Raw genomic sequence first — 24,881 nt, 5'->3', positions numbered from 1 at the left:
ATTGTTCCCTACACAAGGGTTCATATGCTCACCCTGGAAGAGTGCCTCACAGTTCTCTGCTCCCAGACGGAGGGTCACTGAGAACATCTAGGGTTGGTACAGGCCAGGGCTTATGATTCTCTACAGTGTTGAAACAGCAACAACTAGTTGCACGGGAGATCCTTCGCAAACCTGTACCACAAGGGCCCATTGCAAAAGACTCCTCTCTCACAGGGTGGAGCGCCCATCTTGACATTACTGTGCAGGGAATGTGGCCCTACTACCAACATGGTCGCCACATCAACTACCTAGAGCTGCTAGCTATTCAGTTATCTCCATAATGCTTCCTACAAGACATTTGGGACAAAGTAGTCCTCATCCAGGCTGACAAAATGACTGTCAAATACAACCTATAGAAACAGGGTGACACACATTATACCTCCCGGGCTTTTCAGTTAGCACGGGGAATTTGGCATTGGCCACTCACCGCAACATCTTCCAGGAGTGGTGAACAACTGTGCATAGCTGCTTAGTAGGACACATTGACAAGTCTACAAGTGGGAACTCCACCTGCAAGCCATACCAAGATACCGCTAATGTTGGAGATCCTCACAGATAGACCTATTCACCACCCCAAAAAATTAAAAATGCCCAAACTTTATCTCCCCGTACCAACATCCACAGCCCATGGGCAATACACTATGGATGAATTAGTCCAGAATGTTTGCCTATGCTTTTGCACCTTTCCCACTGGCCAACAAGTTTCATCCCTTAGGACTTCATCAGAGTTTTGCGTTCCAATACTGCAAAATTTAAACGGCGTGATTTGCAACTTCTGGTTTAATATCTCAATAGGGAATCAGTCTCTCTTCCTTGGTGGTGTAATACCCCCTGATTCATCTTTCTTCTTAGTCGTTCAGGGCAAAATGTAGTGGAAAAGCACCTATGATGATGTCCAAAGGGCTGAAACACATAGGCTGGGCTGACTGATAAAAGTGGTGTTTTGAAAAATGAATAAAAGTTGGTTTCTGAAACTCAGTCGCAGTACTCATGAAAATTGAATATTTTTGAGATTTTTCATATCGGATGTGTTTCTGGACTTTTTATTGCCTGAATCTTGACTGAAAATAGATTAATATAGTAGATACTCCTTTTCAATAGTTTTTATTGGATGTTTAATTGTTGTGGCTTCTAAGCAGTAGGGCCACGAAAGGAGTGTATGAGTTTTCAAGATATTCAGTAAGTCACACTAGTGTGACGTTATGGCCCACACGGCTTGTGTTTATTTTTTGTGTGCTTCCCATGCAGACGACACTCAATTGATCCTGTCTTTGGCCAAGGGCTCTTTTGAGTCCAAACTGAATTTTGAAAACTCTTTTGTAAACATTATTCGTTGGATGGAAAAAAAGCATCTAAAACGCAACTCTAACAAAACAGAAATTCTGTTGATTTGGAAGTCAGTTTTTTTACTCCCATGTTGTGGTGACTGGACTCTGTGCCTCCTCCCCCACCCACAGTAGAAGTGGCTAAGAATTTGGGAGTCAAATTTGATAACACCCTTTCTTTTCGACCACAAGCACTATCAGAAGCTGGTACGTGCTTCTCATTGATTAACTCTTGAAAAAATGATTTGGACTTCTTCACCCTAGCCACAAGGAAAGCTGTGGCTTTTGCCCTGATTACATCGAGACTGGATTATTGTAACAGTATGTGTGCAGGGAATTCTAAACAACTGTCTCACAAACTTCAGATAGTCCGACTAACAGCTTCCAGACTGGTGCTTAAACTCCACAAATAAAGCACACAGAGATCTACATTGGCTACCGATTCATAAGATAGTCTTTTTTAAGATACTAGTTTTGATTTGTACTCTCTATAAATACTATATTCATTCATTTTTTTTTCAATGTTTCATGCACAGCTCAGCAATGGTCAGAATGTTGGAGAGGATCAGAGATTGGATCTGGAGGCAATGAGGCTCCGCCTTCTGGAGCGGGATAATACAGTGCAAGCTCTGCAGGAGGCAATCCATGGCTTACAAGAGCAGCTAAATTCAGCCAAAGACTTTGAGAACAAGCAGGCAGAGCAGGTACAGTCAATAAATCATCAGAACGGTATGGTGGCAAGCCTCATCTGCCTGTGTTTGTGTCGGTGCGTGTTACGGTATAATGGTGGAATAAAGGACTCCTGAATGTACTTCAATTCAGTTGGTGCATTAATCTGTCCGTTGGTGCATTCAGGTGTCCTGAAATAAATAGTGGTGTTCGGGAGTGTGACACTGAATGGTATCAGAAGATCGTATCGGCACTGCTTTCTCACAATACTGTCTTTTTTAAAACAACAATTGATGTACAGAATGCAGGACAATATCATACATTCACCCCAGTACAGAGATCTGCGCCTAAATCTATCGTTTTTTGGCTCCCCATTCCATTCCAGTTTGAACCCAGCCATATGCAAATCAGTCTTGACCCTGCCCCAATGGGAACAGTCCAGCCCGAACTGCCAGGACACGTTCTCCCTAGGCTGGAAACAAGCATCCTAGGATCGGTTTCAGGGTTTCACCCCTCATCAGCCAGGATAGCTTGACTCCAGTGGCATGGAGAGGACGGGACTGAGGTGGGGTGGTGAGCAAAATAATGATGAATTCAACCCAGATCCTTGTGACTGGGGGTGAATGTTTGCATTGTCCAGCATTCTGTGCATCAATTTTTTCTTTTGCATATGTCGCCCTAAGTGGGAAGTGTATGCCCAGACGTGGGTCTGCTGCTCACTACACCACTGGATTCAAGCTGGCCTGGCTGATGCCCTGAAACCGGTCCCAGGATGCTTGTTTCCGGTCCAGGGAGGACCTGCCTTGGCAGTTCGGGCTAGACTGTTCCCACAAGGAACAGGGTCAAGTCTGATTTGCATATGGCTGGGTCCAAACTGGAGTGGTGTGGTGAGCAAAAGAATGATGCATTTAACCCAGATCCTTGTGACTGGGGGTGAATGTTTGCATTGTCCAGCATTCCGTCCATCAATTGTTTCTTTTGCATATGTCACCCTAAGTGGGAAGGGTATGCCCAGACATGGGTCCCGTGCTCACTACACCACTGGATTCAAGCTAACCTGGCTGATGAAGGGTGATGCCCTGAAACCGGTCCCAGGATGCTTGTTTTCGGTCTAGGGAGGACCTGGCTTGGCAGTTCGGGCTGGACTGTTCCCACAAGGAACAGGGTCAAGACTGATTTGCATATGGCTGGGTCCAAACTAGAGTGGTGTGGTGAGCAAAAGAATGATGGATTTAACCCAGATCCTTGTGACTGGGGTTGAATGTTTGCATTGTCCAGCATTCCGTCCATCAATTGTTTATTTTGCATAATCTTCATTTTTTTTGCCAGTGTGGTATTGATTTGACATTTTCTTGCTTTCTTCCTCTAGCTTCGCTCGCTACAAGAGGTGATTAGTTTGAAAGACACTCGTTTCCAAGAACTTGTGCATCACCATGATGAAGAAATCCGAGAGCTTACAACTCAGTCAGAAACACGTCTAAAGGAGCTTTTGCACCAGCACGAGGAAACACTCAAACAGCTAGCAGAGTGCTCAGATGCTGGATCTGACATGCAACAGGTAAGATTTAGTGTACATGAAAGCATCTGGTATAGAACAGTGATTCTGTCCTTGTTTGCAGTGCAAAATCACTGAGCTTCTGGATTTTTGAGGTTATGTCAGAGGACAGTGCCCAGTGATATGTCCGAGATGATTCGCTAGGTAGAGTGTGAGAAGCCATTCTTTGGATTTCTTGGGGATCCTTGTGCCATTACCTCTTTTGGGATGGGATCCAAGACTCCAGAACTCTTAGTAAAGTTTGCCCAGACATTCCCTGCAATTTCATTGTGATGCTACACCTTGGAGAGTCTAGTATTTTGAGACACCCCTTGAGTGTGGCGTATGCTTGGATACCGCAAGGCGAATCATTGTGCATGACACGCGGCATGGGTTGTGTGCTCAGATGCTCCAGAATGGAAAATTTTTTTGAAACTCTGTGCTGGGGAGGCAATGGCAGTGGGTTGTACAGAGACTCCCATTGGTGTTTTGAGAGGGGAAACTGTACTATGGCTCCTGTTATAACCAATATGTTTTTACCAGACTCTGAGGACATTACAGCGGAAGCAAGAAGAGCAGGAAGAGGCACTGCTGGGACGGACACGTGTGGTCGAAATGCTTCAGCAAGAGTTACAGAATGCAGATGAACAAAAGCAGGTGCTGTCGCAAGTGTTTGTCAGATCTCTCGCTTTCCTTTTCAGCCCATTGAATGACCTTCCTGTTTCCTTAACACCCTTCTGATTCCTCAGCTCTGTCGTCCTCTTTCCAAGTTCTCCACCTCTTCATCCTTAGTACCTGATTAGAGGTTATGCGTGAAACACTGCAGACAGTCTAGTGCAGTTAATGCTGGAGAATGATCTAGATGTTGTGTGGGGCCTTGTTTTTTCATGAGTGAAACTGCTGACTATATTTTGATAAGAGTAAGCCCCAATTTATTAAGGTAGTGTGGGTTTAAGGTGTGTAGTTTTGCCTTGCCCTATTTTGTCTGTTATATAGCTAGAGATGAAACCTTGTCGTCTGAATTTCCTTGTCATGAGATTCTATGTGTAAACAGGAGAACGCACCTTGTTCTGTGTGGTTCCTTAAGAGCGAGAGAGCGAGTGAATGAGAATAACCTTGATGGCAGGGATTCTGCACTGTCCTGTGTGGTCTGTTGTTTAGATGGTATGTATATAATACTGCAGTCAATGCATTAGCTTGCTATGTATGAGCCCTGTGGGTAGGAGCTCAAAACTATGCATTGCCTTGTGTGTTTCCTTGCCTAGCATGTTTATGCATATGCAGGGCCATTCTCTGTTCATTGCACCCTTGTCTAGATGGTGTTTGTAAACACATGCAAAAAGTGTCTTGTTCTGTGTCGTCCCTGTTGCAGATGATGCAGTCCTACTTGTTTCTTTATGTAGATCCTGTGTGGTTGTTTGTCAAGATATTTTGTATAAAACTGTAAAGTGCACCTTCTCTTAGTGATATTTTGTTAAAATGTTTTAAATCAAGCTGTGGCTCTGTCATGTCTCTTGTGTGATCCTTTGTAATATGTAATGTAATGGCCACCTGTATATATCATTAGCACCTCTGTGGCAAAGAAGCGCAATGTGTTTTAGACTTGTGGATTCTTGTTTAGCTATTCTGGCGTATAGCAGATGGTGAGTCTTGTGTTTCTTGAAGCCTTTGGTGTACTTGAAGTGGAGAGAGAGTAGAATTATCTAAGAGAGTCTACTAATTACAGTGTAGGGATGACTTGTGGTTAAGTATTATTTCTGTGATGTATGGTAGTGTTGCAGATTGCTTTGGTGATGAGGTTCATGAGCTTGCATGTGATAGGAGTTTAAACCTAGTTGCCTGTTTTTCATTTTTTTTAAGTGATTGGTTTCAAGGTGATTTAGATTACTCTACCTCCTCTGCATTTAAACATTTGTAGTTCGGAACCGCTTTTTCTCCAGTAGGCCCATGGATAGTACCTTTCAGTATTCCTATTAGCTTGGTATAAGAGTTGCCTGAAGTTATGCTGTTGGTGGTGTATCATTGTTAACATTCATTGTTACACGTAAAAGGTTGGCTTTTCTGGCTGTTTTATTGTTAATTATTTGTAATGAGCAACTGCTAGGTGGAGCCAACAATAAGACCTGTGGATGCCTAGATTATGATGGCTTGGTACCTTTGAGCAATGTCTTTTGCAAGTGTTCGGAAATAATCAGTAATCAGTTCTAGTTACTAGAGATGGTTATATTTGCCAAGTTCTTAAAAATTCATGATTTGAAATATGTGCAGTTGTGCAGCATTTCTGATTAGCACACCAATTAGAGGCAATCCAAGTCGGCTAATATCAGCATAGCAATTTATTTCTACTACCTTATACATCTCCATAGAAATTAATGTTTGTCAATTTTGAACAGTGAAACTGAGCGGTATTTGCACACGTTTGGTTATTACAGGACTCGTAGGAGTGCATTTGCTCAGTTTAAGTTGTAGTATGGTCTTTGGCAATTGAAGAAGTGCCTTCTTACACTAAGAGCTTAAATCATTTGATGTCCATATGCAAAGTTTTGGCAACTTCAGATATATTCTCTTAGCTTGGGGAGCTTGATTGCTATTGTTGATAACTTGGAGTAGTTTGTCACCAGTATCAAGTAGGAATGCCTCTGTGTCTTTTGCTAGACAGAAGCCAACCGTCCAGCAGATTGTGGTGTTCTAGAAGTGATTGAAGTTTCTGAATGCTTGTGTTTTCACAATCGAGAGGTCTCTCTGATGAGCACCAGCTGCTGGCTCTAAGAAATGCTTTGAGATATGTGTGATCGAGGATGTTTATAGTATATTTGATGTATGCATGTCTTGAATGGATTGTTCTTTAAGTTTGTTATGATGGATTCTAGTTCTTGGAATCATTCCTTTAATGGATTTTATAGGAAGCTGGTGGCTAGCAGGATAAGATGATCAGATTTGTTTCAGTAGATACTATGTGATGGAATCTAAACGTGTTGCTGTGCACTATAGGCATTGTTTCTTGATGTGAAATGTGGATGCCATCTTGGCTTGCATATTTGAATGTATGGTTTTGTTTCAGGGTTGTCTCCCATTATGTATGTATTTTCAGAGAGGAAGGTTACCATGGTGTTGCACCAGCTGGCAAGCGTATTGCTTTCATTGTGTCACTTATGGAGACTACATGATTTTGTTGGTGCAAAAATATTTTTTGCAGAGATTAAGATTGTCTCCATTATCTTGTTAGCGAATGAGTGTGTTGACTTTGAAGACTGCTGTTTTACATTGTAGCCAGTTACACTGAACTTTAGTGAAGTACATTTTTTTGTTTAGTTCTGCTTTGTTCCAGACTAGTTTGTTTTCTTTCCTGCTTTGGCCATTAAAGAGAGGCTACTAATGTGGTGATTCTTTTTAGTAGGGTGGGCTTTTTTCATCTAGCTTGAAGGAAGTCTGATGATTTGCATAGTAAGGTTAGGTTTTCGAGTCTTCTGGTCTCAAAGTGAGATTGTCCAGCATGACAAATTGATATGTAGGTCTCATTGAGTATGTATATCGTTTTTGGGTTATGTAAAGCTAATAACTAAACCTTGTCCCATGTGGAACGCTGTTTAGATATTGTATAAGCAAGAGACCACACCCTGTTCTACTTGATTCATCATCTAGATGTGCATGAAACTCGAAATCCTTTGTTCTCCCGTGTCGTACTATGTGTAGATTGTGTTTAAAGCACCCTGCTCTTTATTTTATCTTTCGATACTCCATGTGACACTTTTTTCCATTGTGATCTTGTAGATCCTGTCACAGCATTTTAGAGCAATGGAAGCTGAGCTAACTTCATTAAAGGCTGAGTTTGACTCTGAGAAGCAGGCTTCCAAGGCCACAGCTGAACGGATGGAGGTGGAAGTGGCAGCCAAAGAAACCATAATCGGCTCCCTGCAGGGGGAGCTACAAAGCCTCTCCCTTGAATTACAGCAAGTGAAGGGAGCCCAAACTGAGCAGGACCTACAGGGGAGCTCCAGGGAGGAAGAACACAGAAAGGAGGTGCAGAATCTGACAGAGGCCCTGGAACAAGCAAGGCAGCAGTGCATTGAGCTAGAATTGCAGAGCAGCTCCACCGATGAAAAACACAAGGTGGAGGTGTGCAGTCTGATGGAGGCTCTGGAGCAGTCAAGAAGAGACCATGAAGAACTGCAATTACGTGTGGACCCCATGGAGGAGGCGCACACACATGAGATGCAGAGTCTTATGGAGTCCCTGGAGAAGACAAGAAAAGACTTTGAAGAACTGGAATTACTTGGGAGAGCCAAGGATGAAATGCACAGGGACGAATTGCAAAGGCTGAAGGATGCCTTTGAGCAGGCAAGGCCATCCCATACTGAGCTAGAATTTGAAAAGAGTGGATGGAAAGAGATAGAGACACAGAACATTACAGCATCGTCAGAGCAGTCTGAGATTGCTCATTTTGAAGCATCAAATGAGAGTATTATGAAAGTGGAGCAAAGGGAGGAGAGAGAGGAAGGAGATACCATGGTCAACCAGCTCATCACCAGAAGGGAGGAGCTGAATGCAGCTTGTGATGCTCTGGAGGCTCGAAAAGAGGAACTTGTACAAGAAGTAGACAAGCAGACTGTGCAACATGATGACCTCAAACAAAAGATCAATAACCTGCAAGGTACTGCTTTATCTATCTACCTGTCAGCTCAAGCTGTTCTCTGTTGGCTAGTAAATATCCAAGCAAGGGGGTAAAATGGGAGTACATGCTTATCAGTGAGGTTAGTGTAGCTGCTGTCATTTGGGCTGCCACCTGTGCAAGGTGGCCAAGGCAAGGAACAGAGAAACAATCGTTTTAATTGTTACAAAAGTCACCATTTGCCCAGTAGTATCTCTGTTGTTCCTTGCCAAGCTGTGAGTGAAAATATTTCTGTAGTCTTCTCTGAAACAAATGAAAAGCATCAGGGGACTATTGTCCTTAGAGGCGGTATTTTACTCCATCTATACACTCTCCTTCTGGCCTTCCAACCTTCCAGATAATAAAATGCCTCCACGCAAGTGTTTTAAAGCCTGATTTAGAGTTTGGCCGGCAGGTTAGTCTGTCACAAACGTGACGGATATTTCTTCCGCCGTATTAAATGTACCTTATATCCAATGGCACTTGTAATACAGCAGACGGGACATATGTCACATTTGTGATAGAGTAACCCATCTACCGAACTCTAAATCAGGCCATTAGTCTTTTAAGACTGTCTCTATTGATGTTTATATAACAGTTATGGTTGTACTACTGAACATCGACACCCAGAATATCTTGGTTCAAGAATATCGAGCACTGAATATCAAGGGGCAAAATATCGAAAGGTAAGTGCATGTGTGGAAGTATAGATTTGCTATTCCCAACTCCTCATCTATGTATTTTGAAGATATATGTATCTCTTAGGTACATATATGTGAAGTTAGATATAGAAAATCTAGACTTAACTTTCAATATTTGTTTGGGTATTTTGTCCTCCATATTGTGTCCCATTAATATTCTGGGGTTCATCTGCAAGGTGCGCACCAGTAACATCAGTCACTCTGGTTCCCTGAAGGAATCCCTTTCCGAGATAAATTTGAAAAGTGTTAAGGAATGAGTTGCTCCTTACTTGCAGTCAATTATCAATTTGTCACTATGTAACTGGCAATTATTCACTAGCTCTTTAAAAAATCCACTCTGGATTCAACTGATGCAAAACATTCCCTCTGATGCTTAAAAACTATCGCTCTGTGACTAGGCGTTGTTAAAACTTATTTAGAAAGAATCTTCTTTGCAGTTGCTGGAATTTATGGAAGAATATCACTTATTACATGGCTACCAAGCAGGTATTAGACCAAGCCGGAGCACTGAGGTAGCTACAACGTCTGATTGATGCAAGTAATAATGAACCCCTCGGCACACCCAAGGGAAGGGGTTTGGTTTGCGATTGACAAGTCACCAAAATGGATGGATTGCGACCTATTAGAAAACAAATGACAGCATCCAGGCCAAAGCTGTGCCTCTGACATCAATTGACACAAGCCTCTGCAAATGCAGTCTGTCAGTGGTCTCAAAGGCAGTGGAGAGTTCCAATAGTATCAGGACCCCATAATATCCCCTGTTTTGTTTTTCTTCTATCTAAGTCCATTAACTTGTGGTTTGCACACCTTTCAAGTAAAGGTCTATTTTTATTCTGATAATACATTTTTCAATTTTCCAGTCTTGCTAACCAGACATCAGTAGTTGATGTCACTCATAACTGGATGAAACTGAAATTTCAACAAATGAATCCTCGTAAAACAGAGCTCCTTCCTGTTTGCAATAGGATTAATAGCTGGGATGTGCTATACTGGCCTCCTCTCAGTGTTTGCCCAGATTTGCTGACTTCTGCCTGTACTCTGGGCTGTATTCTGTCTTCTAAATTGTCTTGTAAACCACAGATCTTAGCTGTAACAGAACTGTGTTTATTCAAGAGTAAACTGCTTTGCAGGATTTTCCCTTTCTTTCATACAGTCATAGAGTGATTGTTGACAACGCTCTTTTGATATGCAGTCCTGCATACGGCACCACAATATATATTGACCTGTCAAGAAAAAAACCTTTGGGTCACCTGCAAAAACGTCGAAATATGGCTGGTAAATTGGTATTCAGCATAAAAAGGTTTGATCACGTCACTAACCTTAATCAATTTCACTGTCTGCCTATCAACAAGTGTATTCAACTCAAATCCACTTGCCTTAAATATCACGTGTTTTATAGTCCTACTCCTTCACTTTTTCCTATAAATTCAGAAAATACAACCATGTCGTCAGCTGAGATGTTCTACCAGCCTATTATTCTGGAAGTTAAGCCTACAAATGTGGGGTGGAAGATCCATCCAAGCCGTTGGACCATGTTTGTGTAATTCCCGTTCTCTGTCAAATTAGAGCTGAACCATTCTTTTATATGTTTCAGAACTGCTTAAGCCTACCTTTTAAGCTCATTAAATAAATGTCCTGCTCCTGCAGCAGCAATCTAGTAAGGAGGTTTCATTAGCACAAAGAGAGACTAGCCATTAATGTAATGTATTTATATGCAACCTAAAACTAAAAGGAAATAAAGTAAAAAAAACATGAATAATTCTTGTTAGACAAATGAGGCTCTTGGGCTTTAGAAGTTCCAGCCTTTTGGGGATGGACAGATCCAGAAGATATGTTTCTTAAATTACATGCATTCCTTTTACTCTTAAAATGGAGCGATCAAGAGCCAATGTAATTTCTCTGCTCCCATCGGTTTAGCTCTTTTTTTATGGGAATTAGGTATTCCTTATCCTCCACTTCAGCTTTATTCTGGATCATGCAATCCCTCACTTCCAATACCAACATCCATATTTGATTCTCCATAGTCCTGGGATATACGATTTGAATCAAAAAGGATGTATTACTTTTCTCTCTGACAGTGAGGTATGGCTGTCTGAAATCAAATGGGATGCTGTTACAGACGTTTGAGCGCTGGCCTTACATTTATTTTCTCCCTTTTTCATGAGCACTAGAGCAGTATCCAGACAAAGCAACTGATTGCTATGTCAGAGAAATGTCTTTTAAGGATATCAATCTAATAACTTGAAAGCAGTGCAAAGCTCTTGTATCCATAAACATGCTCTTTATTCTAAAGCTCAACACTGGAGTAAAGAGCAGTCCTTTATCTACAAACTGCTGGTGTTGAATAGGTGAAGCATTCAGTATTCACCATTAGCATGTTCTGATTTGGAGTTTACTACCATCCCAACAAATGAGTCGCTATATTGCACAATTGTAAAGTGTTACATTATCTGGAGGTAGATTAGTTTGAAAGAAAAAACAGATTCTAACCTTTTCCTATGGGATGATGGATGTTGCAAAGATTAGAATAAGGTTACCTGTAGAACCACATTTTACAGTATTTCAAGCTAGAGCGGATGTTTGAGATGTGCTTTGAACTTAAGCCAGCCTTGCTGTTTCCATTCCTTTTGAGTTGCCTATCAAGCCACTGTAAGTGATAGTTGTGAAGATTACATAGAAACAGCCATGTGGATGGTGGCCTACCAGTTTGCTACTAGCATCACATTTTGTAATTCATTTTATTTCGGTGCCTGCACTATTTCTGTAAGTTCGATTTATCAGGACAGTTCAGCCAAAGCATGATATTACGCCACCCAGGCATGACATTGTGTCCTATCAAAATATATAAGTATATTAAATCAATTACGAAAATAACAATTGAGTAGGGTGTAGAGACATAGATTTTACTTGGCCAAATGAAAAAGTATTAGTTCACAATCAATCAATCAATCAATCATGGCATTTGTAAAGCGCTCTACATACCCGCGAGGGTCTCAAGGCGCTAAGGAGGAGAGGGGGGGGGGGGAAGCAGCTACTGATCGAAGAGCCAGGTCTTGGGAAGTTTTCTGAAGGTCTTCGGTCTGCCGTAGGTGGATGGGGACGGTGTTCCATGGCTTGGCGGCGAGGTGGTAGAATGATCTGCCGCTGGCGTTCGCTCTTCGGATGCTGGGAACGGTGGCGAGGACGAGGTCTGCGGAGTGGAGCTGACGGGCGGGGGTGTAGAGGCTGAGTCAACTGTTGAAGTTGAAGTTAAAAGTACTTGATAGAGCGCACTGTGACCAAGCGGCTTCCTGGCGCTAGAGTAGAAGAATGAGATGAGTGAAGATCTGCCAAGAGGGAATCAGCAGGAGTACGCTTGGGAGAACAGGAAGGTCTTAAGAGCCTTGCGGAATTGTGGATAGACAGAAATGGATCTGATGGACAGTGGAAGACTGTTCCAGAAGCGAGGGGCTAGTACAGAGAAACTAGTGCCTCTAATTTTGGATCTGCGAAAGCGCGGAACATTGAGAAGGGCTTGATTGGAGGAACGGAGGGCGCGATTGGGAGTGTAAGGACTAATGAGGGAATTAATGAAAGCCGGGGCAGTACGGGCACGAGCCATAAAGGCCAGGTAGCCCATCTTGAAAAAAGATCTCTGACGAATGGGGAGCCAATGAAGGGATTTCAAAACAGGAGTGATGTGGAGGGACTTGGGAAGGTGAAGAATAAGACGGGCGACCTGATTCTGAATGGCCTGGAGAGGGCGTAGTTCGTAGGTCGGAATGCCCACGTAGAGGCTATTCCCGTAATCAAGACGAGAAAGAACCATTGCCAAAATAATAAGTTTAAGGGCATCAGAAGAAAAGAAACGGGACACTTTCCGAATGATCCGGAGGGAAAGGAAACAGGAGGAGACAACTGAACTAATCTGGGCATGTATGGAGAGGTCCCGACTGACTTTAATGCCCAAGGTCTTAGCAGAAACCGCTGGTGTGGGCCGGGGGCCAAAAGTAGAGGGCCAAAAAGCGGCAGACCAGGGGGAGGTGGTAGGGCCAGTCAGGACCAGCTCCGTCTTATCCAGATTGAGCTTAAGTTGGTTGTAATTCATCCACTCGGAGATAAAAGCTCGGGTAGAGTGGAATTTGGGAAGGGAATCGGATGGAGAGGAGAGATCAAATACTAACTGGAGGTCATCCGCATAATTATACACGGAGACCCCCATATCAAGAAGAGAAAGAATAAGGGGATGGATATAAAGATTAAAGAGAAGGGGGGACAGAGAGGAGCCCTGGGGGATCCCGCAAGGAACCAAGCGGGTGGGGGCAGTGAGACCAGAAAGATGAACCGCCTGAGTCCGTTCTTTAAGAAAAGAGGCGAGCCAAGAGAGGGCAGTGCCCCGAACGGCCGCTGCGCGGACACGGTCGAGAAGGATAGAGTGGTCGACCGTGTCAAACGCAGCGGACAAATCAAGCTGCACCAAGGCTTGGGGTAGATTTGAATCAGCCTTGCTCTTTAGCTCGTCTAGAACGGACAGGACCACTGACTCAGTAGAGTGGGCTGGGCGGAATCCCGCTTGGTGTGAGGCCATGAGATGGTTGTCCTCAATTAAAGTGGAGAGACATGTAGTAATATAGCTCTCTAAGATCTTTCCAAGGTATGGAAGAAGGGAAATAGGTCTGAAGTTGGACGGGAGGGAGGGGGTCTAAGCCGGGCTTTTTTAAAATGGGGAAGACTGGCCGATTTGAAGAATTTCGGAACTAGGCCAGAAGAGATAGAGGCATTAAGAAGGGAAAGGGGGGGGATCAGGGCAGTGAGTGAGGAGCTCTCTCAGAATGTGAGCTGGAGCACAGTCAGCTGGGGAGCCTGACTTCACTTTCTGGAGTAACTCAAAAAAGGAATCCAGAGAGATGGGGGGGAACTGGTCAAGGGAAGAAAGGGGTGGGGGAAGAGCAGGGGAAAGGGGTGGCGAAGATACTGGAGGGATGTTAAATTTAATCTTCGCAATCTTCTCTAAAAAGAAATCATTCAGGGATAAACAAAAAGCTTGGGTGGGATAAGATTAGGGTTGGCCCTATCAGAAGCAACTAAGTTGTGAACTATGGAGAAAATCTCCTTGGGTTTATTGGCTGATGAGGTGATTTTCTCCGAGAAGTAAGTAGTTTTAGCTAAGAGGATGGTCCTCTTATAGTTAGCTAGAAGAGACTTATATTTAGCTCGCAGGAGAGGACAGTAGTTGCGCCTCCAATGGCGTTCAGAGCGCTTAAGGTCCAGTTTGAGAATTTTCAATTCATCTGTAAACCACTTTTGGGTATCATGGGGGCGACAAGCCTTAACTTTCCTGAGGGGGGCAACCAGGTCACAAGAAGAGGACAGCCAGTGATTCACGGCGCCAACTTGAAGATCGAGGGAAAGGTTAAGAAGAGCGGGGGGAGAGGAAGCGAGAGAAGCACCAAGAGAGTTGAGATCAACCCGATTCCAATTGCGAGCCGAGATATTCTTAGGCAAGGGGAGTTTCTCTGGAGCTTCAAGCTCAATAGAGATAGAAATCAAAAAGTGGTCGGACCAGGTGCATGGGAGGACAGTGGGGGAGAGAATGGTGCAGCAAGCTGACCATATTTGGTCTAATATATGACCATGGACATGGGTAGGGAAGTGAATGTTGGAGAGGAAGTTCAGACACTGAAGAGTGGCAGAGAAGTCTTTGGAGAACTGGTCTTCCCTGGGGTCGTCCGGCCAATAGTTAAAGTCTCCCAAAAGGAGCACAGATGAATTATTGACCACAAGCGTAGCCAAGAGTTCCTGTAAAGCTGGGACAAAAGAAAGCATGTTCTGAGGGAGACGATACATAAGAACTATTGTGAGGGGGGCCAGAAGGTTAACTGAGCGGGCAACTAAAAAATCAACAACGAGTATGGTAGGGTAGGGAAGGGGCTGGAACTGAAAGTTGGGGCGAGTCATCATCGCCACCCTCCCCCCCCCCCCCCCCCCCCGGCTTTACCAGCAGGGCGATCCGCCCGAAGGGCGTAGTAAGAGTCGGGGAGAGTGGACAATAGGACAGGGAGGGAATCAGCCGTGAGAAACAGAAAGTCAGGGGCCTCGGTGTCCAGTAAATTGAAAAGCTCAAACTGATGCCTACCAGCCGATCTAGTGTTTAGCAGGTAGGCAGAGGTCGTAGTAGGGGAAGAGAGGGGGGGAACGTGAAACTGGGGAGTAAGAAACGTAGATGTAGGCAAGGAGGGCGAAGGGACAGAAATGCCAAGGGCAATTGTGCGCTGAAACAGGGAGGGGGCGATGGACTGAATTGTATTGAAAGAGACCAACTGAGCTGAGGTATAAGTGAGAGCAGGAGCAGGGAGTGTGGCCCCTGGTCCCGGCAGGTCGCGGACGGGCGCAGACGGGCTTGCCTTTAGCGCGCCTTCGGCGTGCTGGCGGCGCGCCCGCTGCGCGCACGGGGAAGGCACATAGTTATGGGAAGAGGGGCGTGGCCTCCCGGCAGTGGGCGTGTCCTGTAGTCTCGTGGGGAATGGCGGCAAAGAAGATTTCAATCCCGCAGCAGCGCTAAGATCCGCTGCGCGGGGGCAGCCAACACGAAGATTTCAGGGGGGGGATGCCCAAATACAGGAGAGCAAGGTGAGTAAAAAACACAATTATAATTTGCAAGTTATTTAAAAGAATTATTCTCAAGCGTAATCTCCCGGCTTCCGCCTCAGGAGCAAACAAACTTCTACCGCGCACTAGTAGACAGCGCGACTTATGTAGATGCCAGGTACAGGGGGGCGTGGCCTCCCGGCAGTGGGCGTGTCCTGTAGTCTCGTGAGGAATGGCGGCAAAGAAGATTACAATCCCGCAGCAGCGCTAAGATCCGCTGCGCGGGGGCAGCCATCACGAAGATTTCAGGGGGGGAGATGCCCAAATACAAGAGAGCAAGGTGAGTAAAAAACACAATTATAATTTGCAAGTTATTTAAAAAAATTATTCTCGAGCGTAATCTCCCGGCTTCCGCCTCAGGAGCAAACAAACTTCTACTGTTGAGGTATGTTGGTCCGGTGTTGTGGAGTGCCTTGTGTGCGTAGGTGAGGAGTTTGAAGGTCATCCTCTTGTTGACAGGGAGCCAGTGTAGGTCTCTCAGGTGGGGTGTGATGTCGCTGCGGCGAGGGATGTAGAGGATCAGGCGTGCGGAGGCGTTCTGGATGCGTTGAAGCCGGTTCAGGAGTTTGGCCGGGGCTCCTGCGTGGAGTGTGTTTCCGTAGTCCAGTCTACTGCTGACGACCGGGGATCCGGAGTGGACGGTGTTCATGATCTTGATGGTGTCGTTGATGTTGGTCCAGGAGATCAGGCGGTTGGTGCGGGTGGTGGTGGTCGTGGGAGCGGGGGTCTCGGTGGTTGCCGGGGTGGTAACGGTGTTGAAGCTGTCGTGGATGTCTGCGATCTTGCGATGGAAGAATGTGGCCAGCGAGACGCACAGGTCTTGTGAAGGTGGGATGTCGTTGGTGTTGGTGTTGGAGCTGGGGTTGGAGAGTTCCTTCACGATGTTGAAGAGCTCTTTGCTGTTGTGTGCGTTGTTGTCTAGGCGGTCTTGGAAGGAGGTCCTTTTGGCGGATCTGATGAGGTGGTGGTGTCTGCGGGTGGCGTTCTTGTGGGCGGTGTAGGTTTCCGGTGTTCGTTCACGGATCCAGATTTTTTTGAGTTTTCAGCAGGTTCGCTTGGAGGCCTGGAGGTCTTCGGTGAACCAGCTGGCTTTCTTGCTAGTGTGGGTGTTGGAGGGGTTCTTGAGGGGGGCAAGGGTGTTGGCGCAGTCGTTGACCCACTGTTTGAGGTTGCGGGGTCGGTCGGATCTGCGGGTGGGTTCCGGGCGAGGGAGGTGGAAAGCTGGTCTTCGGTGACTTTGCTCCAGCAGCGGTGTGGCATCTGTTGGGTGCGGTGGTGCGTGGTGGGTTTCCGGAAGGTGAAGTGGATGCAGCGGTGATCGGTCCAGTGGAGCTCGGTGGTGTGGTTGAAGGAGACGTGGGAGCTTGCGGAGAAGATGGGGTCAAGCGTGTGGCCAGTGGACTGGGTGGGTGTAGTGACGAGTTGTCTGAGTCCGAGGTTGTCGATCAGGGTGGAGGAGTTGGTGTCGTCGTTGTTGTTCTCGAGGTTGAAGTTCAGGTCCCCGAAGAGGATGTAGTCCGTGGAGGTGAGGGCATGTGTGCTGACAAGGTCGGTGATGGAGTCGCTGAGCTGTGCTCGTGGTCCGGGGGGGTCTGTAGATGAGGGTTCCTCTGAGGGTGGTGTGGAGATCAGTGTGGATCTGGAAGTGCAGGTGTTCGGCGCTGCTGAGGGTGTCGTCTGTGTTGGTTGAGAGTGTTCCTGTGGACAAGACAAGACAAGTGTAACCTGGCCATGAAAGTGTTAGCATGTGCCAAGTTGCTGATCACTAGCTGTCTTCTCATGTAAGGTCGCTTGAGACTTTTATATGTTACAGTGTATTAAACAGGAGGGTTGGGATTTAGTAACTTAATTCAGCAGATGTTGGGTATGTTAGAATGCCTGAACTCGGGAAAACCTGACTTAATATGTGAGCATATTGCTGGCTCTCTGGGACACCTTTTGATCCTGGGGTTCGTTGAAGCATGTCCTTGCTATATAAAAGAGGGCTGCTGGCTGCTTGTTTTTATTGTGCTAAATGATGGCGGGTTAGAGGTCAGGATCAGTGGAGATGACCTCTCTGGAGTGTTGTGGAGTGAAGTTATTTCCATTAATCAGGTAGTCGTGCAGACAGAGTGACTATTCTGGTTAGTGATTTAAGTATGTACAATTTTGAGGGGTTCATCAGCAGAGTGTTGGAATCACAGTGCACCACATGTGGTGCCCTACTAATCTCATCACTTTATAAATAAATAAAAAGATACATGCTAGGCAGACCGAATAGTGCAAGTTTGTTTCCAACATGGTGTTTAAGAGTGGAGGTCGTGTGAGGGTATTGTGGAGCATGGGTGGCCTGGGCGGAAAGTTATATCAATTGTATCTGGAAAAAGTGTGTTCTTAAAGAGTTCCTTCTGGACATTTAATTCTGGATGGAGCTTTTTATGACAATTTGATGGTTGTCAGTTGAGACAGAGTTAATTATCTGGGATTTTTGCAGTAGTTTGGAAGGGAGTTAAGCGCATGTTTGGAGTTTTTGTACAACGATTGGGACTTTTGGAGGTCATTTCAGCAGGATGATTATTTTGGGTGCATGGTGGATAGTTACAGAGAAAAACGATCATGGAGGAGATCTGTTTCTGCACTAGGACTATCTGATAGAGACTTCTAGCTGCATATCCCTTACCTTAGACTATTCCCCAGGCATCCGATTTGATCGAGAGGTTGTCGAGTAATCCCCCTGCGCACCGGTAGGTGGCGTCATTCAGCTCTGCGTCATCTTCCAACTTGGCTCTCTGACTTCAGCTTTATTTTGTGCGGAAAGGAAAGAACTGATCTGGGAAGAATTATCGGAACTCGTTTTTTAGCAGTTTTTTTCTCGACTTTTTGCCAAACCCTTTTTCAATAGACTGTCTCTTCTAGTGTGACAGGATGTCCCCAAAGACGCCTGCTGGTTTCAAACCATGTGGTACCAGTCACAGGCAGATGTCTGTGACAGACCCACACTTGGTTTGTCTGGCGTGCTTAGAGAGGGATGACGACTCCAAGACCTGCGAGAACTGATGTTCCTTGCACCCGAAGGTGCTAAGCGAGTGTTCCCTCAAGGTCCTTGGCACTTGCTCAAGATTCTGGATTTGCGGAAGGTCCTGGGACCATTTGTGGAGCTGGCCCGGCGATCGCCGTCTCGTTCAAAATCATCGGGTAAGTCTCACAGCAAGCAAAATGTAAGAAGTTGAAGAGGTCTTTGACTTCGCCGTGCCATCAAAGTTTTCCGACAAGTCGCAGCAGGAGTGTCAGCATTCCAGGCCGCATTCTTCGGCGGAACCTGAATCAGGATCTGCTCCATGCTTCCCTGACTTTCCCAGAGCCTGAGCGACCCTCGCCCAGCTTAAAGAATAATATGAGGCCATGCATCTCATATTTGGGCGACCCTATCCCCTCTGAAGCACCATAGGGCTGTACAGGATCATGAGGGGCCCCCCTGATCCTCGCCAGAGTGTTCGCCCTCGGCACTAGTCAGGCTCAGTGGATCTGGTGTTGGATCCAGAGCAGAGCCGCCAGCGAGACCGTGACATTTCTCGGCACCCGCTCCAGTGCAGACACACATGGCGTGGCCACAAAGGAGTTTCCAACCACCTCACTACCCTCCCAGTCACCAGGGCCAACATGCTTCTCGTTTTTTTTGTTGCTGAGGAAACTGGTCTCAAACATCACGTGAGACAGGTAGCCAGGTAGTCAGTCCACCTCACCTCCCCCTGCAGCCTCCAAAACCCTTTAATTTGCCCTGTGGCCATCATGGGCACTATGCCATTTGGCCTAAGATGTGCATTCCCTGATTTCCCCAACAGGTGGACTGACAATCGATACTGAAGGATTATTCCACACTTTTGTGTCCCACTATTTTGAATCTTGAGATGGATGTCATGTCTTTCACAACGCCCTGCGGGCTGTTTTCACTGTCTTATTGCAAATTGATAAAATTTGTTTAAAAAGAAAAAAAATCATGGGCACCATGCCATCACCTGCACCTCTGGAGGCCAGTAACATCAGACCGGAGGGCTTTACAGATTGTCTACAGGATCTGATAGAGACTACTAGCCGCAGATTCCTTTACGTAGAATTATCCCCAGGCGTGAGACTGGATCTGGAAACTTTTTGCCACAGCATCCCTGCGCGCCGGGGGCGGGGTAACATCACACGACTCCGCCCAGGCGTCGTCCGCGTACGTGATGTCAGCGAGGTCACATTAGACCCGCCCCAGCGCGCCCACGTCAGTTTTTTCCTTTTCCGTGTGCAACGCAAATCCGTTCCTTGCTGCGGGCCTGTTTAAGGCCCTCTTTCTGCCATTCTTTTTTTTATAGAAATCGTGCGCGAATGCCTTCGGGCTTTAAATCTTGCACGTTTTGTGGGCTTCTTATGTCGGCGACGGACCCTCACCTCATTTGCATGTGGTGTTCGGGGGTGGATCATGGCTCTTCAGATTGTGCTGCGTGCCAAAAGTTGAAGCCGAAGTCGCGGCGGGAGCACCGAATGAAACTTCTCTCAGCGCGTCTCTCCAGGTCGACGTCCTCCTCTCGATCAGCCTCAGCAGACGGCTTCAGATACGGACGTTGTCGTCGTCCTCGCCTTTCTCCGATGTCACGTGAGCGTCGCTCCCTGGTGGGTAAGTGTCGCAGTTCGTCCCCGGGGGCTGGTTTCCAGCCTACCGGGGGCGTGGACTCTCCGCGGGTGATGCGGCCCCGCGTGTCATCCTATCCACCGTTTCCCGGTGTTGGGGCATCGAGAGTCCAGATGGAGACTTACGCGGCGGCTTTGCAGGCCTCGCTGGCGTCTCCTCCTCCTTCCCCACCTGGGGCGTTGACGGATCCCTCGCCTTGCGCAGGGCCCTCCGCGGCGCCGCCTGTAGCTCCGGCCCTGGCGCCGACTGGGTCGGATCCAGGCTTGGAGGATGTGGTGCTGTTGGGGTGCGGCTCTTCTGGGGCTCCTCCTTCAGGCCACGGCATCTCTGCCTCGTCGCAAACTCCCGCGGGGGTCCCTGTGGTGTCACGGGAGGTCGTCGGGGCTCGGGTCTCATCCCCGAACCCCTCTCGGTCCCTTGGCAGGGTGGTCCTGTCTAAGGCCAAGTTGATGCCGCTACGGCGCCGGCAGCAGCTGGACCGTGCGAAGCCACAGGGGTCGGTGGCCTCTTCTCGTACCGCTCCGGGTCGAGGGCGGATCCCTCGTCCCTCTCCGAGCCCCTCTCGTACCTCCTCGCAGGCGGCTGCCTCGTTGGAGGGCGAGTCGGAGGTTGCATCGTCCCTGGCGCCGCCAGAGGGGTTGCCGGGCGACCTTCGCCTCCTTCTGGGCCGCGGCCGACGGAGGGCTTCGGGCCCCTCCCCGGGCCCATCCCGTTCCCCCACGCAGGTGGTTGCCTCAGCGGGGGGTCGGGCAGGCGCCATCCTGGCACCGCTCCGGGGCCGGTGCGGCTCCAGCTCGACTCCGGTCCCCGCTCCGGTCTCTGGTCTTGTACTGGTGATGTAGGGAATATTAACTTCACTGCACTTGAGCACTTACACACCCTCTTTTAATTTCTGGACACTACTGGCAAATCAGTTGGTCTACCTCCAGGCGGAGGACAGCATGTACTATCTAAAAACCCTATGATGACGCTGTAACAGTACACCCAGGCGGAGAATCAAGATATACCGCCAGTTGCCTGTGTACGTATATGAGGGTTTTTATACGGTCCCAACACGACTTAGACCCTGATTTCACAGGACAAGTGATCCATTCTCCCCCTCCCTGATTAATTGTACTAGCCATTGGAAGCCGAATGGATCACAGCTTCTTATTCCCTCCACTCAGATTGTTACATACTCAAGCAGCACACAGCTGTGGGAATTTCAATCACAGTGACTGCGGACAATATAGCTATATCACTGTTGAAAACCAACCACAATAGTGGTATTTATAAACTTATACAAAAAAAAGAAGCGATCTAAGCGGTTCATAGAGCAATGGCGGAGAATGCTGGTTTGAGCTATACGGAGGAAGAAGTGAATGCCATCCTAGCAGAATCATCCCTACTGCAAGACAAAGATCTGACACAAACTCTCACACAAACTAACGAATGGGATGAATTGACTGAAATAAAAAAAGATCAAGCGAGAACTGCCATTCATGGCATCATAATGAAAGAATACCTACGTGCCAGTGCTGCTCCAAAAGGACTATGGGTGCAGAATGCGCCATATATCTTCCTTAAAGATATAGCTTTTCACAAAGATTGGTCCTCAATCTCATGGAAGTGTACTAGGATTATCTGGTGCTCATTATAAAAACAGCGACGAGATTAGTAGAGGCAGTTACAAGTGAGCGAAGCCAAACTTAAGACCACAGTCCAAATCTCAGTATACAAGAAAAGATTAGATGAGATAAATCGAGAGATGAATGAGACCAAGGATTACATTACACAGAAGAAAATCCAGAAGTTGAGTAAAGACCTAAAACGATTCTCATTAGAAAAAATGCATCCTTATGCCAAAGAAGATTATGTGGCACCGGACCACAGTGATGAAGATTCGACAGGAGAAACCTCCAGCAACAATTCTGACTGGAGTAGTGATGAAGGCAGTTATCCCAAACGAGGAAGGGGCCAATATAAACGGAACCAACATCAACGAGGAAATAAATGGCAAATACCTAGATACTTTGACCAACCTCAACCAAACTTCCAACCATACATGCCGAACTTCAATGGATGGATGAACCCATATTTTCAAGGACCACAAACAATGGGACCAATGATGAATATGCCACCACCTCCTCCTCCTTTTTTAGGAAGAGGCCCAAATACCAGGAGAGGGAGAAGAAGAGGAGTAACTTGGAACGATCAAGAGAGGCAAGTACATACTCGCAGCATGACGCGAGAACAACCCGGACCCAGCTCAACGAATCATTGGTAATCAATCTCACAGATACAGTCCTCACAACAGATCAGGAGAAATTATTGAATAAAGGACTAGGTTTTGTTCCGACACCCCCACTGGATATCTTTAAATTACGATGTGAACTGGCTGAATTTTGTAGAAAAATCAAACTAAAAGCCTTTTTTATGAACAGAGAGAATGAGGTCCCTAAGAGTGACACTAATCTAAAACCAAAATCAACATTTTGTCCACCTTGCCACACTTTCCCTGTAGAAATACAAGCCTTCGAGCAAGCAATAATGAAAGAAGTGGAGAACATCAAACCCACAGCTAAGAGAAATTATGTCAATTTGACGAGGAAAGAACAGAGAGCGATGGAAGACTTACGAAAAAACTAAAATCTGGTGATCAAACCAGCGGTCAAAGGGGAGCGATTGCTCTCCTAAGCAAAGAGGGATATACCAAACAATCTCTAGATCTACTCACAGATCAGAGGTTCTATAAGAAAATTACTATAAACCCAACCAAGAGACTCCAAACAACAATTGACCTATTGGTAGAAGAGGCAGAACTAAATGACTGGGTCTCCAAACAAGAGGCTGACTTCCTGAGAACAAGATCACCAAGAGTACCTTATTTCTACTCATTACCAAAAACCCACAAAGACAGAATACCACCACCCGGTCATCCCATCGTTTCAGGGATAGAGTCTGTGCTAGAACCTGTATCTCAATGTCAGGCCGAGCACCCGGTAAACACTGACTGTCCCATTCCCGGCGGCATCCGGGAGAAAGAACTACGTTTCCCATGAGGCACAGCGCGAGACGCTTGGCACGCATCGTGCATGCGCGCGCGCCACGCCTATATCTGTGAACCCGGAAGGACGGACAGGCGCTGGTTATTCCCATGCTGTATGCAGTCCCGGCGTTCCGTGTGACGTACAGTCCTGTCGACCAGCTCCGGAGGCTCCCGTTTTCGAGTTGTGAGTATCCTGCCTGAGCCTTTCCCAACCCGACTCCGGATTTGTTTCTTCCCTCCTCTGTTGGAGAGACGGTTGCGACGTCTCGTGCAGAGGAGCAATAAAGCTACGCGTGCCAGTTACCAACCCGGCATTTGTTTGTTCCCTGTTCGCTCCTCTGTTGGAGAGACGGTTGCGACGTCTCGTGCAGAGGAGCAGTAAAGCTTCGCGTGCCAGTTACCAACCCGGCATTTGCTTGTTCCCTGTTCGCTCCTCTGTTGGAGAGACGGTTGCGACGTCTCGTGCAGAGGAGCACTAAAGCTTCGTGTGCCAGCCATCAACCTGGCAGTGGTGAGTTCCCAGGTAGCCCCTCTGTTGGAGAGACGGTTGCCTCGTCTCATGCAGAGGAGCATCGCGGTTGGCCATGGATCACCACGCCAGAGTCCTTGGTGAGTCCTGCTGCTGGAGGATTCCCGGGAGGAGACACACTCCGCTGGCAGTAAGACTCCCACTGGGAGACATTGCTTTCTTGTATAATCACTGGTTGTTATGTCAGGGTATAAATGAGATTGGGGTTTTGGTACACTTTTCGTAAGACACAACCCCGCTCATTTCTCTACTGGTTTGCCTACATCCTCGGTTGAGGAAAGACTGGATTTCTCACAGAGATCCTACCGGTCTCCGGGATTCCTGGGACCAGAGGTAATCCACACCGCAATCAACCCCGCATCCGCTATTCTGTTTCCCCTGCTTCTCATTTCAGGTAGGGGTGGGGAGGCACCCATTCGGGATTCACACAGGGTCCACAAAGTCTCTGGGGGTGTATATATTAACGGTGCGCTCTCTCTCATTTCAGATCTCCTTCCCCGCTGTCCCTACCCTTTCCTTCCCTCGCTTGACCACTTCACCAGTCCGCGCTGTTATATATATCCGGACTTGGGGAGGTCAAGAGGTGGACCCCATTTGGCATCAGCACAGCTCCGAGGAACCAGGGAACACAGAACGTGACACTCAATTCGCAGACCAGTTCCTAAGACCACTGGTACAAAGCCCTCCGACATATCTCAAAGATACACGAGACCTCTTGAATCAATTAGAAGGCCAAACGTATGATGCAAAAACCATGTAGCTAGTAGGACTCGATGTAGAGAGTCTCTACACGAGTCTCTCGCAACAGAAGATCTTGGAGACTCTGGAGGATATTCTATTCTCTGGAGAGTGGAACTACAAGACACCGAGACATTTTGTTCTGGAGTGCTGTAGACTAGCGCTCACTGAAAACTATTTTGAATATGAAGGAACCCTTTTTGAACAATGCCACGGTACTTCCATGGGAAGTACCTTCGCCTCTAGTGTGGCAGGCCTATATGTAAGTAACTTCGAACAACAATTCATACAAAACCAAGACAACCCTTTTCAGACACAAATACGTTTCTGGCGATGTTACATAGATGGCGTCATCATGATATGGGAGGACTCCCAGGAAGTATTGCTGGAAT

At 46.8% G+C, this 24,881-nt stretch overlaps 1 protein-coding gene across 2 annotated transcripts in view; it reads left to right on the top strand.

Moving 5' to 3' along the window:
• GOLGB1 (golgin B1) overlaps positions 1–24,881 on the top strand; it is a 315,045-nt gene that overhangs the window by 96,568 nt on the left and 193,596 nt on the right. For both annotated transcript variants that reach the window (XM_085653794.1, XM_085653791.1), the window contains 4 exons: positions 1,901–2,068; positions 3,403–3,591; positions 4,111–4,224; positions 7,339–8,218. In XM_085653794.1, coding sequence (XP_085509920.1) covers positions 1,901–2,068; positions 3,403–3,591; positions 4,111–4,224; positions 7,339–8,218 — 1,351 coding nt within the window. The remainder of the gene's footprint in view (positions 1–1,900; positions 2,069–3,402; positions 3,592–4,110; positions 4,225–7,338; positions 8,219–24,881) is intronic.

Source organism: Triturus cristatus, chromosome 4_1, assembly GCF_964204655.1.
Source record: "Triturus cristatus chromosome 4_1, aTriCri1.1, whole genome shotgun sequence".
NCBI classification, from domain to species: domain Eukaryota; kingdom Metazoa; phylum Chordata; class Amphibia; order Caudata; family Salamandridae; genus Triturus; species Triturus cristatus.
The sequence above is the reverse complement of the archived record's forward strand: the minus strand, read 5'-3'. Positions and strand labels throughout refer to the sequence as shown.